This window comes from Temnothorax nylanderi, unplaced genomic scaffold (assembly GCF_030848795.1).
Source record: "Temnothorax nylanderi isolate EJ_2023f unplaced genomic scaffold, tnyl_v1.0 TNYL_tig0056_pilon, whole genome shotgun sequence".
NCBI lineage: Eukaryota > Metazoa > Arthropoda > Insecta > Hymenoptera > Formicidae > Temnothorax > Temnothorax nylanderi.
The window spans coordinates 140,667-156,515 of NW_027249118.1; the positions used below are offsets into that span (position 1 = coordinate 140,667).

The 15,849-nt window shown below is 47.1% G+C and overlaps 1 protein-coding gene across 2 annotated transcripts in view; it reads left to right on the forward strand.

Annotated features, from left to right (window-relative positions):
• Window positions 1-4,826: 4,826 nt before the first annotated feature.
• Fax (failed axon connections) overlaps window positions 4,827-15,849 on the forward strand; it is a 29,134-nt gene continuing 18,111 nt past the window's right edge. Inside the window, exon 1 of one of the 2 annotated variants that reach the window (XM_071707149.1) lies at window positions 4,827-5,513. In XM_071707149.1, the coding sequence (XP_071563250.1) occupies window positions 5,154-5,513 (360 nt within the window). In that variant the 5' untranslated portion in view covers window positions 4,827-5,153. The remainder of the gene's footprint in view (window positions 5,514-15,849) is intronic. The other variant, XM_071707150.1, reaches the window with a different exon arrangement.

A 15,849-nucleotide genomic window follows, 5' to 3' on the forward strand; every position in this document is an offset into this window, starting at 1 on the left:
TCGGCGGCCGATCGGACGCGCGTATCGCGGCCCCGGCCGCGAACGATATTCTCAATGCGTACGTAGGATACGATCCAACGACATAATGCTCCTCGTAATCGGGAGAGAAGTAGCGCGTGCGAATGGTACATATTTTCCGAGTGAGTCAGCGCCCAAGCCCCATCCGCGTGCCCCCGCGTGGATCCAGAGCCGCGCCGCGCCGCGCCGCGCGCGAAGGGTCGATTAATTGGATCGAACGAGAAAAACGATAGTCTATTTTAACCCGCGTGGAGTACCGACGAGGCCGCACACTTGGGCCGTTCCGTAAAAACGCCACGTGTGTCCGCCCTCCTCCTTCCCGTTAACGATAATTATCGCGATTATTTATTCGCGCCTGGGTGTGTATGTACGCAAACACACGTTGCACGTGCGATCGTTTCTTTTTCTCCTTTTTTTTTTTCTAAAAAGGAAACAATTGCGTTAATTCATTTGATGATTCTCTTTCTCCGGAAAGCCGCGACAGAAACATTTTATTTTAGCGAAGGAAATTTTCGGATGCGAGACTCTTGGCAAGCTAAAAATTCTAACCGTGACTTTTAATTAGATCTTGGATCTAGATCTAGATCTAATTATTCTTGCCATATGACACTGCGAGTTAAAAAAGAAATTCCGAATGTTTATGTCGGTTTTGGTCGATAATAAAACGTGTTGGATTAGTTTGTCGCAGTAAATGCGTTTTTCTTTGAGAAGCTTGATTTATAATTTTTTATATTTTGTTATTCAAACGGTGATTTACAAAAGTATTCGAAAAATTGTCTCCTATCGCAATTTTCCAATCTTTTCGTGTATATTTTGTTAGTTTCTCTTTTTTTAGCGATACGTTCCCCCCCCCCCTCTCTCTCTCTCTCTCTCTCTTTCTGAGAGATCGACTTTATTCAGAGAATTATCTCTGGGTGTCCTTTCATTCCTGGTTACGCAATCTGAATGTGTGTATCTGCATCGTTCACAATACCGCCGGCGATAAATCCGTAAAGTGGCTTCGTTAAGCGCAATAAACTCATCTCGATACCGCACATTTAACTACCAATGTGAGTGTCCAGGTTCAATAACTCACTGGTCCGTACACTTGTTCCCCATTAAATTAATACGGCACGATCCCCATCATTATAAACATATGCCGCATTCATCAAATAGAATTCCAAGATAAATTTTAATATCGCTCGTCGAAACACGAACGTGACATGATTAGTTTCGGTTTGTTGTCCGTTGTTGTGTCAGTTCACACGCATTGAGAAACACGATTTTCCATTCTCACAATGATTAATTAAGATATAATCTTACAATATATATAATTATTACATTTTTTCTCATTTGTATTAACAATGTGTTATACTCTTAATACGCAAATTTGATTTGATTGATAACTATACAATTATTTTTTATACGCTGTCATAGGAAATAATTTTTCTTATAAAAAATATGAAATGAATTATTCTTAATTGAGAAATGGCGAAAATATTTTTGAGAGAATCTTTATTTCGTACAAAGCAGTCGGTGGACACAAGAAACAAATAAATACAGTATAACACTATTCGAGTTACGATGTCAGTAGGTAATTGTTATATTTTTATCCCGGCAGGAGGAGGGGGAGGGGGGAGATTGCGTCGAAATCGGCAATTGTTGCTTCCGAGAGCGGAGTATTTTCAATAACGCCGGGTTGAAATAGGTTAAACGGTTATTCAACGTGTAAAAGAGAGACGCGCTACATGGGGTTGGTAGAGTTCGGAAAAAACTCTTGGACGGTGAATAATGCACAAACGCATCGTAAGATTTTCCAGGTGGGTGCGTTTTCTGATAACACGTTTCACCCAGATCGATATCGTTTCTTCTCGCGCCACCGGCACTACCGGGAAAGAGGGGGGCCGGAGGGGGCGGGGACGGGGGGGCAGAACTGGCAGAAGAGAGAAGCGGAGGGTGCACCCTTAAAGCCCCATTTTAGACGGATCGATTTTCAAGTGTTGTCGCACGCGAGAGAGAGAGAGAAGCTCCTATGCAACTCGTTTTAATTTCTTGCCATATGACATCGCGACCGTGGAACTTTCACGTCGCTTTCAGTACAATATTAATCTTTTTCACGTTCATATATGTTCTTTTGTAACTATCTACCTTAATATCGCGTATCGCGCGTAGGTCGTGTAATACAACGTATTTCGTTTCCAAACGTAAAGGAAAACGATGTAAAGCCTCCATTATGCGAACGAATTCATCAACAAATAATATCGCTTTGATAATAGATTTTGTTAATTTATTAGCAAACAAATTTTATGTACAAAATTGCGTAGAAATACTTTAACAGTAAGTCAATATTGCCTCGTGACTCGTGAATCTCGTGATAACGTCAGTGACTTCGTGATTCGGTATTTCTTTGTCTTATTTGGTTACTCGGACGGGACGTTGTCTCCATTACTTCCAGGCATCGATAAGATATCTATGGATCGCGCTATGCCAATAAGTCGCTGCGCGATTAGAAAAAGAACTTCTATCTCAACAAAGCCGGAATGCCGTCAGAAAATAACTGTCCGCGGTTCGTCCATTGGAAATAAGGAATCCCTCGAGTAGCGATAGTTTCTATAAACATTTTCTCGCTGTCTATAAAGAAAAGTCGATAAGCAATTATATTCCTCTCTATCGCTCTCTCTCTCTCTCGTATTTTGCCTTCTGTCCGCTTTTTCCCCCGACGGTGTGAAAATTAATATCCGACTGCGCGGTCGAGATTGACCGCGCTAATATAATAGAGAAGTCGCGTTTAAAACAGCATTGTCTCTTTAACGGTCTCCACACCGTCGCGGCGTCGCGCGAGTTTTATCTGGAATTTTCGTCATTCGAGAAAATCCATTCCCCCCGAGTTCCACCCCCTCCTCGCCCTACCCCCGTCCCCCCTCTCGATAATATTCCGCATCTGGCCGCAACAATGGCTCGATTGTGCGCGGCTCGATATAACGTTGCCCAGAGGCAACCGGTTAATTACCCGACGTCACAGTTACCCCGAATCGTCACTCTCGTATCGATCCCTTCCCGTGACGGACGCGAGATCGCCGGCCCCCCCCCCCCCCCCCGGAAAATATCCCGCGCGAATTTTGCATTCACGCGCGCTGCTCGACGACGCTCGGCGACAAAAAGTCAAGGGGGGAACGATCGACGAACATCCCGCTTTTCACCTCCGTTTTCACGGTCGTTAACCCTCGTTACGAAACGCCGCGATAATCGATCCCCTCTCCCTCTCCCTCCCCCCCGGCCATTCGTGACGTTTCGGAAAAGAGAGAAACGCGCTCCCACGCGAATTGCGTTCGCCGTTTTTCCCGGAATGTTGAGAGCAAGACAAAAAGGAAAAAAGAGATACGCGCAGAATTCTCCGCATGGGGGGGCTGGCACCCTCGCGCGCGACACGCCACGACGACGCAAGACCGCAAAGGGTTTAAACGTCCCGTCGGAAGGGTGTCGCGCGCCTATCGATCGCGCGCACGTCCACCGTCTCCCCGGTCTATCGATAATTCCGAGGTGAAGCGCGGCGTCGCGCGCGCGAGGGTGCAATTCCAATCTCTAGGCTTAACAATCTCGAAACGATATTCTCCAGCTGGACGGCGGCGATAGCCAGAGAAAAAGAAAGAAAGAATGCGACAAAGATGAAGATGGAGTCGAGAAAAGAGACGAGAGCGTCGGACGACGCACAGGCCGGGCCGAGCTTGCGCTCCGCGGACGGCGCAAGTTCCGGCAAGTAGTTTTCCAAATAGAGTCCATCGGCCGGAGGGAGAGAGAGAGAGAGAGAGAGAATATGGAAAAAAGTAACCCGTGAAAAGGGGTTCGCTGTTGCGCCGCTCGCCACGCGCGGCGTTGCCGCGTTTCCGCGCGTGCGGCGCGGCGCGCAGCGCTGTGCAACGCGCACGCGTTGCATCGGCGCGGCCCGGGACGTGCGCGAGCGATGGGACCGATCCGATTTTCGGCTCTCCGCCTCGGGAACGATCCTCCGTGCCCGGTCGATAGGACGATGGACCCCAGGACCGTGATTAGGGATCCGGGGGGGGGGGGGCGAGTCGCGGCCGCCTCTTTATACGTTCGATGCGCGCGTAAAACGGGCAGATTCGCTGTTTGCCGTGAAGTTAGCTGAGTTTTGTGTGCCGAACAAAGGTACGGCATACTTCCTTTTCTCTTTCTTTCTTGTTTACGCTCCGTTTTTTTGTATGCTATTTCAGGCAATAGAGGCAAGAAAGACGCGACGTTTGTCAATAAACGATCCTTCTAACGTTATACAATGGAATTCAAATCTTTGAAGCAAAAAGAGAGGCACGGTGGTTAAAATTCCTCGGTACCCGTCATTTTGTTTCGGCAACTATTTTTTTTGTCAGGCACAGGTCCTTTTTTCGCCGTGCCCGCCAGGGAGTCCCTTTGGAAACAGTCCTGCGCAGTGCGCGCCGCCGCGCCGTCCCTTCCGAGCGGAAGGTATCGATGCCCTTTCGGCCCTGTTCGAAGCCATCGCTAACCGCTGCAGCGGCGACGGCGGCGGCGGCGGCGGCGGCGGCGGCGTTGCCACGACTTTCCTGGAGTACTCCGGCACGACGGAAGAGGGGGGTTACGGGATAGAGGGGCGGGAGGGAAAGGGAAGACGCACGCGCGCTCTTTCTCTCCCCTCGTCCTGTCTCTCTCGCGCGCGTACGGGCAGGGGTGGCCGACCAATTAAATATGTCGGCCACGGCGGGGTGTGGCGCTTGCGCATGCGCGCGGCCGTCGCGCGCACGGCGAGGGGAGGGGGCGACGGAAGGGGAGCGGAGTGCGGAGTAGCGGACCCCGAGATCGGCGGCGAGAAGGAAAGGAACCGGCCGGCGAGCAGAAAGAGGCGACGAGTGCTTGGCGTACGGTTTGTGTGGTGCGCGCTACCGTCGAGATAGGCTCGAGAGAGAGACCGGAGTGCAACGCGCGATCGTAACGAAGGCGGGCATCAGCGACGGAGATCTTGGAGGAGCAGGAGCGGACCCCTGCGACTAGCCCCGAGCAGCCCCGAGGCGGACCGCTAAAAGGGGACCGACGTGTGTGTGAGAGAGAAAGAGAGAAAGAGAGAGAGATAAAGCGGAGTCGAGAACTCGAGAGACAGAGAGACGCGTTAGCAGCGTTAAGCGAGGATGACGATGGCAACCGAGACGGAGAACAACGGGCCCGAGGGCAAGGAGATCAAGGATGTGAAGGAGATGAAGGAGGCGCTTAAGGACGACGCGCCGCCGGACAACAAGCAGGAGGAGAAGGACGCGGCGGCGAAGAAGGACGAGGCGGCCGCCGGCAAGAAGGACGACGACGCCGCCGCCGCGGCCGCGGCCGGCGGCGCGGCCGCGGCGCCGGCGAAGGCCAACACCGTGCACCACCCCGACTACGAGAAGGACGTTGTTTATCTGTATCAGTTCCCGCGGACGCCGCTGCTCCCGTCCTTATCCCCGTACGGTCTCAAGGTGGAGACGTGGTTGCGGTTGAACGGCGTCAAGTACGAGGTGAGTGCCTGTTTTTTTTTACGCGAGCATCTTTCCTCCCTCCTCTCACCCTCCCGCCCACCCTCCCTCTCTCACCCTGAGACTCAACTCCGCGACACGGCGGACTCCAAATCGGTCCCCTCGCGTCTTCTCTCTCGCGTGCGTGCGTGCGTGCGTGCGTTTCTGCCCGTCCGTCTGTCCGTCCGTACGTTCGTTTGCCCGCCTGCCGGTCGCCGGCCTGCGTGCACTCCCGGTGCGAGGGAGGATCGATTGCCTTTATCCCATGGCACTCTGTCGTTTCTTTCTCTTTTACTCCGTATACGGCGGAACTCCGCGCGCGCGGTCGATCGTACCCCTCGAGGCGTTTTCGAGATGTAAATGATGTAACACCGTGACGAGATTGCGCTATCTTTTTGGAGAAAGGAGAAACGGAGACTGAACGGAGCAGGAATATCGGTTGAGTCCGCCGGATTCGCAAGCCGGCAAAAATTGTAATCAGTCGAGATCGTATGATAAGCGCGTTTCGTCTCCAGTCCCACGATTAGAGGGAGTTCAGCGAGTAGAATCGCCCTCGCGCCCGGTCCCGCCGCCCGCGCTCCGGACAATCGAGAGAGCGATTTAAATTCCCCCCTACCCCCCCCCCCCCCGTCCTCGACTCGTCGGCGATCGGCCGACATGGCGTCGCGATTTAATCCGCGCGGCGCGGCTGGTAATGTCGGCCGGTCGGAATCCGGACTCCGGAACGCGTCGACGCGGCTGCAGGGGGTGATTTACTGTCGTCTGGTGCCCCCGAGACGCAACGAACGCGCGCGGCATTTCGCGCTCAGAGGAGGGAAATAATATCGGGGTGTGGATAAAAGGGAAGCGCGACGCGACGCGCGACCGCCGAAGGACCGCCTGTTTACACATCCGCGCGTGTGTTCGCCAATTATATCTCTCGCCGATTGTCCCCGAGTTAATTCGGCGTGAATCCAACTGGAGAAACGCAACGCGCTCGGCACGCGAGTAAATTTACACGGACGACGGTGTCTGTTACGGAGAAAGGAGCTTGTCGCGATTTTTTATATTTAGTCGGCTCTCTTTTCGTATACGATTTCATTCTCTTTGGATTGTCGTACGTTCTTCCGGTCGAGGTAATCCCGCCGTACGCGCTCGAGTGCGCATCGCGACGTCGTAAGCGTAATTATCCCGCTGCTGCGACGCACGATAAAAATGCACGCATAAAGACGGCCTTCGCGCGGACCGCTTCAAAATGGCGGCCGCTGTCAACTTTCGGAGCGGTGCCCTCGACCTAGGCGTAGACCCAGTGAAAAGTGGAGAATTCGGTTCAGACAAACTGATCGTCTCCCGGAGAATTGTAATTAAACATTTTTAAAGTTGTAACGATGACCCTCCTGACGAAAGTACATAAACTCTGTGCAAATTGTGACTTGTTACGGTCGAAGCTAATTTGTAAGACGAAATATGATGAAAATGTACGAAGGGAAATGACGATACCTTCGCATCGTCCATGTTTCTGGTCCAAAAAGATCGGAAAGATGCAAAACGTAATATTAACATCTCGGCACTTGCGCAAATATTCACTTGTTATGCTTCTTGCGATATCAAGTTTCATCCACGCTTGAAAGAATCTCGTGATGCCTTCGATCGCGAGGCGTGTTTTTGCTCCCCGAACACTGTTAAATTCAGAGTAGGCCTGTTTGTTTTCGCTGCACTTCAGAATCAGTGCAATAAGTTAGGATGAAACAAATGTATTTTCTTTCGTTCTAACTTATTGCACTTTGCACTAGTTCAAAAGTACAGTGAAAACCAACAGGCCTAGCGTCAAGTTATATTCAATTTAAGTCACTATCGCACTATTGCTCCGACTTAATATGTCGTTAGTTTAACCAAAGTAATGTTAATTTAACTAAACCAATGGAATTCAAGCAATATTGTTTGTGTTAAGCTAATAAATTTTGACGCACATGGTAATTAAAAATAACATGTTATTTAACTCAAGGTATTGCTTTAAATTTCATCCTTTAATATTTAGCAGTGTAGGGAGCACCCTGACATTAAATTTAAAAAAAAATAGACAAATAACTTTTCGAGATGGAGGCCTAGTTTACACCACCACTTGATACGCGTATTAAATAGTAAATAACTAGTAAATAAGTTTGATTATTGGCTGATCAGTTCAAATATACTACTTGATACGCGGATCGGTGTAAACTAAGAGAGATTCTCACCTTCAATCGGGAGGAGAAGATCGGTTAATTTGCGGGAATTTGAGGCGGTAATTCCGGAGTAACGTCTATTCTCGTTATATCCGTTGCTCGCGAGTACGGTAAGGCGATCGGCCGTTTCTTTCCGCTGCGCGATTTTATTGATATAGAAAGCGGGGCATCTCGCTTCTCCGAGAGACGAGGTAGGAAAACGCGATCTCGGACGAAAGTTCCGTCCAATATTTCGCCGGAATCGTTACGATCGGCGCTTGTTTCGGTTCCCGAGAAACGGCGCGATGCGATAATCGGCACGCCGAAGTCGTCGGGGGTTACCAATCGGTTTCTTTCCCGCTGTAAATCGTCGTTTCGCGGACTCGAAGATCGAAGCGGGGACTCGCGGGAATATCGCGAATCGATCGTCGCGAAAATCAATTGTTTGCACGTCGCTCTCGTCATAGTTTGGCGACGCTTTCTCGCGCGAAAGTTCGCAATATTCTTCCCAGCGGCAGCGCGATAGCGCCCCGCACGGCACGCCTAATTATCGCGGTTCATTAGGACGACATTGTGAGCGAAAATCATCGCTAATGATCGGCATAATGGCCAATTGAGAATTCGCTCGTCGGCGCGCTTTTGTATCCTCATTGTCGGCTGCTGTGTGATCGTTAGCTTATAGGAGCCGGCCGGGTTAACGGGCTTCTCACATTTTCATTACCGCGGCCCTGTGGCTGTGTAACACATACGGGACGTATCACCCAGCCGCGAGATTCCGGCCGACGTGATTCGAAACTTTACGCGTCTTACATTGAAGACCGCGCGGTAGAAAACCAGGCCTGCAGTGCACGAAACCAGCGGCGACTCGACGCGAATTTTCTCTTCGCGCGATAATGAGCAGGCAGGCTAGAAGTATACCCATTCGTGATACGCGGAGGATATCGCGAATATATCCCGCGTTTCCTTTCGACCGCAGATTCCTGGAGCGATCCGCGGAGTTTTCCTCGACGGCAAAATTATGACTGTCGTTTTTTACAATTATCTTCTAACTGTAAACATCCTTGCGATTAATCCTCAAATTAAAGCTTTATTAGAGCGTATCTATGCTGGAACGCGGCGAGATTAAAATATCAGGAAAATTTCCCCCGTCATCTCGTAAATTAAATAAATACTCCGCTGTATACTGAAATACTTTGCGTTAAGGGGAAAAAAGGAAACCCTGAACAGCAGCGGAGAATCTGCGTATAACTGTTCGTATTGTACATCGCGGGCATAAATTTTCCGTAGTTACAACTCCGCGCAGAATTCCGCGCCGGTGATCTCTAGCCTGGTTATCGACCCTCGTGACACATTTGTCTTCTACATCGTCGCTGTTGCCTACCCCTTCGAGTCGTTACCCCGACATCTGTTGAACATAACGTCATACCTTCGGAAGGGAGCGGCGCGGCGAGGAGTTGCCGTTCGTGTGGCCGAGCTAAACAGAGGAACGCTTCTCTCGCGAGTTTTTCCCGACGAATTTTTTCGAGCGAGCTTCAAAGAAATGTCCCTAATCTAATCTAACTCTATCGACGGTAATATCAAGTTACATTAGAGATCGATTTCCAGGGAGAAAAACTTAGCAATTCCCATAAATACATGTTTTATTTCGAGATATACCCGTCATATCTAATCTGAACAAAGGATTCGTTCAACGCTAAAGTGTGGTTAATAGGTTTATCATTGATACTTCCGACTTTAAGGCGTATCGTATCAGTTGCACATTTATTATTTATGGCCCGCTATAAATAGCGTATAGAGTTTGTGCTGATATTAGAAGCTATTACTCATTTCAATGTAATGAGAACGAAGTTAATTACACGGCAGTGTAATTAGTTGTTGCGTCTCCCCTTCGAGGAAAGCCAATTAGATATATTTCTTTAAAATTCCGTTATTTTCCGTGCGATATCGTCGATTTCATGCGAAGTGCTTCGTATCTCTAGTTTATTATTGTGTAGCACAGTTTTGTTTATTATTTGCAGCATACAGTTTTGTTATCTCTTCAGTTCTGAAGCTCAACTTGCCTTTTAATTTTTAATTGCTCGTTTAAAAACTATCTGTCGTCTCGGTATTGAAAACTTTATATTTTTGTTTGACTTCTAATATTTATGATTGAAAATATATTAATTAAATTTTTTTCTACACGCACAATTCCTTTTAAACGTTTTCAGCATCCAAGAACATAATTCTCCGCGTCAGTTAATTATTTCTTCGATCAATTTAGCCATAAACCATAACTGCCTGCCGAGAAGTGGCAGCTGTCTTGCCGTAATATCCGTACCACGAGATATTATTCGCCGTATTTTCCCAATGAATACCCGTTCCGATCGCAAAATGGTAGAATTGGAAGAAAAGAGGTCGCAGGTAATACGGAGGAAGTTCCTATTGAACTAATCATTAGATAGCTACAAATAACGGGTGGAATGGTCGAGATCAATTGGCCAGGCCGGCCAATTTCGGACGTGCTAACGGTTATCGCGCATCCTAACGGATCCACGTCGTTTTTCGAAGAAAAATACTTTTATCGTTTCCTCGCGCGTTTCTTCGATTCTGTTTCGGCATCGATATCTCGTAACTGGAACGACACCATTTCTCCGTGACCTGGAGATAACAGGGGGCCTGTCCTATATCCGGACGAGACCTTCTTTTATCTCCGAACGAACGGTCTTTTCATCATCCCAGTTTCGTATTTAAATTTATCTCCGAGAGAAGAATGTGTAACCTTGCGCCGCAGGTATCTCGGATAAACTCGGATAAACCTATTTTTAAAAGATTTACAAATTAAAGAGGCAAGAAATTCTCGAGGGTTCGAGTTAGGCATTGGGGATCTGCATTTCTCTCGAGGACACAGCGTCGGGACTTCTCGTTTCTTCGTTTTCCAAGCGAGACAATGCATCACGGAGGTGAAGCGCGTTTTCTCTCGCGTTGACGAAGCTGTTCATCGAACGGTCATTGTGCGAGGAGAAAAGCGAAACGTTTCAGACTTTCGTCGCGGAAAGGCCGAGGACGGCGTTAAAATGTGTGTTACTGTCGTTCGAGGAATGCGGCTGCTTTTGTCCGCTTTTTCTCCGACTCCGCTAAGCAGGAGCTAATCAATGAAATCGCGCGAATTCCTTTCGCTTCCGCGTTCCCGGCTTTCGATATCCCGGCGACCGGCCAGCGAGTATATATTTGAGGAATGGATTTAGATATTAGGTCGTTGAACACAGCGCGCGCGGGATAAACGGAGGATTTTGCGTCCTCGATAGCCAGCGCGCCGAGAACATCCGATTACGTCAAGCGTATATATCTTTACGGGAGGTTCGTTCACCGTCTCGGCGCGGCGCAAACCTCCAAGGCATCGAAATCCCATTTGTTATTAGGGGAGAGTAATTTAGAAAGGCACTTTAAAGAGATACAAAAGCATATCGACGAGTGGCGCGTAAGAAGAAAATAATTTTCCATCTGAGCGCGCGAAACGTTTACCGGCTAATACCGCGTTACGATGTTGGAACAATTGGCAAATTATTAAGTGCAGCATCCGCCCGTTAATCCTCTCGGCGTGTTCACACGTGTTTCGCACCCGTCTGTCACGGGTTTCCCACCACCGGCGTCGCCTGACTAAAGCATAGGACGCGTCTTGTGGAGATGTAGCAGCTCTTAGATCTTTCATGCAAGTCCGGAATGTAACAAGAGAACGAATAAATGCGGCAAGAAGAGCAATTCTGCAGATCTCCGACGCTGTGGAGGATTTTCATCTCATGGAATATCGTTAAAATCTTTTGTGTAATATTCTGTAATTTATAATAATAATTATAACAATTACTATAAAGTTATAAATATTATTATTTTTAATTTATAATTATAAAGCCGTACGTATATTCGTCAATTTCGCTCCGTGGCGAATATTTCTTCTTTTAGTTTGCTTGTTTCAGGATTACTTTAATAGCTCTCGTAATTATACGACAAGAAAAAAAATTACTCCGTTATCAAAGATTCCATAATCGGAGAAAGTGCGTGATTTTCGAGCACCCCGTGTATCATCGGGAATTTAAGAAAACTACACGTTGAGATTTCCGCCGGCCTGGTTCATCCCAGGTTATCGAAGAGAGAAGGGGCGAGGAAGGAAAGGGCGGGGCGCGGCGTAAGAGATGGGCTCTCTCGGGGCCGCTGCGCTCGGTACAGCTGCACGCATCTTTGACCTTCGGTCATTGCATAGGCGTGGATAATCGTGGTTCGCGCTTGACACACGTCTTGGTGTTAGGCCAATGTCACGACAACTCTAATTAAATGGTTCGATTTTTTATTTTCTTGTAAAAGCGATAATTATAGAAGCGATTAACCTGTTATCTCAGTTTAACAGATTAATTACCTCTAATTACCGTTTTATAAGGCTATACAAATCAAATAATTAATTATTATAATTAGGATAACTTTAATATCAGGCTTTTAAGAAACATATACGTCGTAAAATAGCGATCTTGAATTCAGATTATTTCCGGGATGAAGTTTCTCCATGGCGCAAACTTTCGATAAAAGTGAGACCGATCGGAGATGCACGGCCCGTATACCGACGCTACTTCTCTGTACAATTATGAATGACTGCACAATGCTTGGTGAATTCCTTCCGTAGGGTATTGTAAAGGACATAATCAACACCGGCCGAGTTATGGTACGGGCTGGGTCGCTCGCAACTTAACGAGCCGTGAAATTAGCTGACTCATAGGATTTAAACAGCATTCTACGGGAGAAAAAACAAAGTGCTCCCGGTTAAGTTAGAAGAAGCCGCCGACGTTATTTTTCCCACCGTGGGTTCGTTCCTTCAAACGACGCTCCCGCCGGTGTTATGAGCCGAACGTTTAACCGTTATGGAACGGCCGTCGTCCGTGTATCTCCGGGAGAAGATACACGCGAGTGGCACAAGAACGTTATGGATTTTATGTACATGGAAATAATAATTTTCGCGGGCAAGATGACCGAAGGCGTCGCGGTTTATTGCCGCGGATAAAGGATGCCGAGATCCTTATTGAGTGAATAACTACGGACAGTGCTCGTTTTACATCCGTTTATGATCTTACGATTCACGATCGCGCGTAATGTTCGTATACGAGACGATAGATTAGCGTTAATCGGAGAACGTATTTCCGCCGCGGATATTTCTGGGGCACGGTGTATATTTATATGTCCTAGATTTATATTCGCTGCCTCTTTTCGATTACAAACACGCCGACAGAAGCAAAATGAATAGCCAGAATGTTATCGTTCAACTACACGCTGTTAGCGAATATTCAATTTAGGATTAATTACCGATGCATATAACGTTATCGTGAACTCCATGCCGCGATCACACATTTTTGTTAATCAAAAGTCAATTTTGTAAATTTCACGTATCTCGTTAACAAAAGAAAAATATTAGCACAGATTTCTATCGGTTGGAAAAAAAAATCAATATTTGTATTCGACCCAAAAAAGAGCTCCGGCTAAAAAGACACCCGATAAGTTGGGGAGGAGGGGAGCAACCACGGCATCTTTTCTCCCTTTTTACCGAGATGAAAAAAGAAAACATACAGATACACGCGGCCGATATGCATTCCAACTGCGCAACCTGTTTTAAGGTGCGCAGTCGAGTAACGGCGTTGATCGCGATTATCGGCCACGGTGCCTTTCCGAGAAGCTTTCGAAAGGCAGGCGAAAATACAATGTCAAGCGGCCCGGGAGGAAGTGGAGGGAGCCCACACTAGCCCAGGAACACACACGCGGCCGGAGCTCGCTCGCGCCTCTCCTCCTCTAGCCGCGCGTACGTTTCCGGCGATTTAAAGACCGCGACCTGCCTCAACCGTAAAGTAGGTGCATATTTTCCTCACCTGCTCTGCTGCCGCTCGCGCCCGCTCGCCAAGTAGCCGCGCGTACGAGTGCATGTGCACGCGGCACGCGCGTCATTAGATACGCGTGTATATGGCCGCCACGCGGCATACCTCGCCAATCCGATACAATCCAACGCAAGGATGAAAGTTTGTAAATAAAATTTCACGACAGAGCGAGGAATTCGAGAGATTACGCGCCACGGCGCTGTCACGTCAAACGTCTGCCGTTTTACGACGCGATGATTCTTGCAGAATGAAAAAGATGGGACGTAGAGATGATCCCGTAATCGCGTTCGTAATTTTAACGATATTACGCTATATCTACCGGAAAAATGGGATCTATTTTCGGTACTTTGCGAAACAGTGAAAAACGAATGTCGTTTATTGTCGTGACTTTTTGATTTTTATTACGTATCTTTTTGCTAATAATTGTAAGCCTTACACGCTAATTAAAATCATGTTAGAACGACGTTCGAAATTAGGTGAAGGGTATAATCATTTTATATTTTCCATGTTTTTGTTCGGAAAGAATCGACTCTAATTTTTTCAATGTCGATTTAAGTTTGTGCTCGCTGCCAGATATTTGTTAAATAATAATTCTTTTTCATAATTCTAACGCGTTTGCGACTTCGCCATATTTTATGACTGGATTATGAGCATGCTTATTGCAAATCAGATTGTAATTAACGTGTCTAATTACATACATCTCTTATCATCGTGTTATGATTCGAATGCTGTTTGTAACATGCATGTCTGTTAAAACTGAACTTGACCGAATCGCGATTAAAGAATTATGTGTTATCAAATCTATACGGCGAAGGCGAGTTTTAATCGGTAGAATATATTTTCGCGTAAGAATCTCGTATCGATGTACTAGACAGCAAAAATAACTTCAATTTTTTAACGTTTTTTTTTTAATTTTTGCTGATTCAGATTTATGAGTTCAAATCATCTGTCAAAGTTTTATAGAAAGGTCAGCTATCATTAACTGATGTGAGTTATATAATTTAGCTACAATTATATAATTTAGATACAATTAAATATATACGATACTTCATGAGATGATATTAAACTTAATGTATATTAGCAGAAACAACGAGATAAAATTATTTTCATTTCCTCTACAGAGCTGTCAAGTCTCACGCAAATCAAACAAGGGCCATTTAATGCTAGTTGTAAGCATCCATTGTTGACTTAATCGCGATGCAAACATGCAGCAACGAGACTCAATGTGTTAATCAGCGAACGATACACACCAACACACACACACACACACACACACATGTATCATAATAACGATAACAAGCGCATTTGTTGCACGCGACGATGTCCCTTGTTTAAATAATTGTTCCATAACAAGCGTTTCGGGAGACATACACAGTTTTACAGACTATGATAAAGGGGGAAATTACGAAGGACGTATTTTTGGAGATTCGCGCTTTAAAATTGCAAATAGACAAGTTCTTGCTCTTCAGCTAATTGTGTGAGTCTAATTTCTACCAATGCAGATTAACTTTAATCTCGGTTTAACTTACTTACTTTTTATCCTTTTCTAGTTTTAGGAACCAGAAAAAGATAAAAAGTAAGTTAAACCGAGATTAAAGTTAATCCCTATCGGCAGAAACGGACATGAGTGAGCAATAATTCAACAGAATTCTAATTTCGTGGAAGGAGAGCACGATTGCAAATTCATTATTCGCCAATTACTCTCATTCGGTGTTAGAACTTCGAGGTTCGCGTACAAGAATACACAAATGAATCTCATACGAAATTTTATCTCGACGGATATTGGGTGCGATCGTCAAGTTCGCGCCCATTATCGAACGCTCTCTCCGCGTTTACATTCGCCGCTCCTTAAGAATCTCGGTATCGCGTTTGTTATTCGAGCGCGTGCCAAAGGCCGCCTTACGTCAATAATTCGATGCTGCGGGAGCAGCAGCGCGACGACGATGGGCGCGGAGAATGGAAATATCGGTATTCATAAAGCGTTGCCTCCCGTGGCAGGACGCGACGACGACGACGACGACGACGGCGATAAAGAGGAGCGTATATGCGGTGCGCCAGGCACACACGCTCACTTTATATAGCGATGCGCGCGAGTCGCCGCCGCCACGTATGTCGCAAGACGGACAGCCCTCGGACGTACCGGCGTGCGGGAATAATGCGATACATATTGACGAGCTGCCGATGCCGTGGTAGAAAACAATCTCGCGTGCACGCGCGACTGATGCGGAATTACTTCTCGCGCCTTACTCCTCCCTCGTTTCCTCTTTCCTCCCA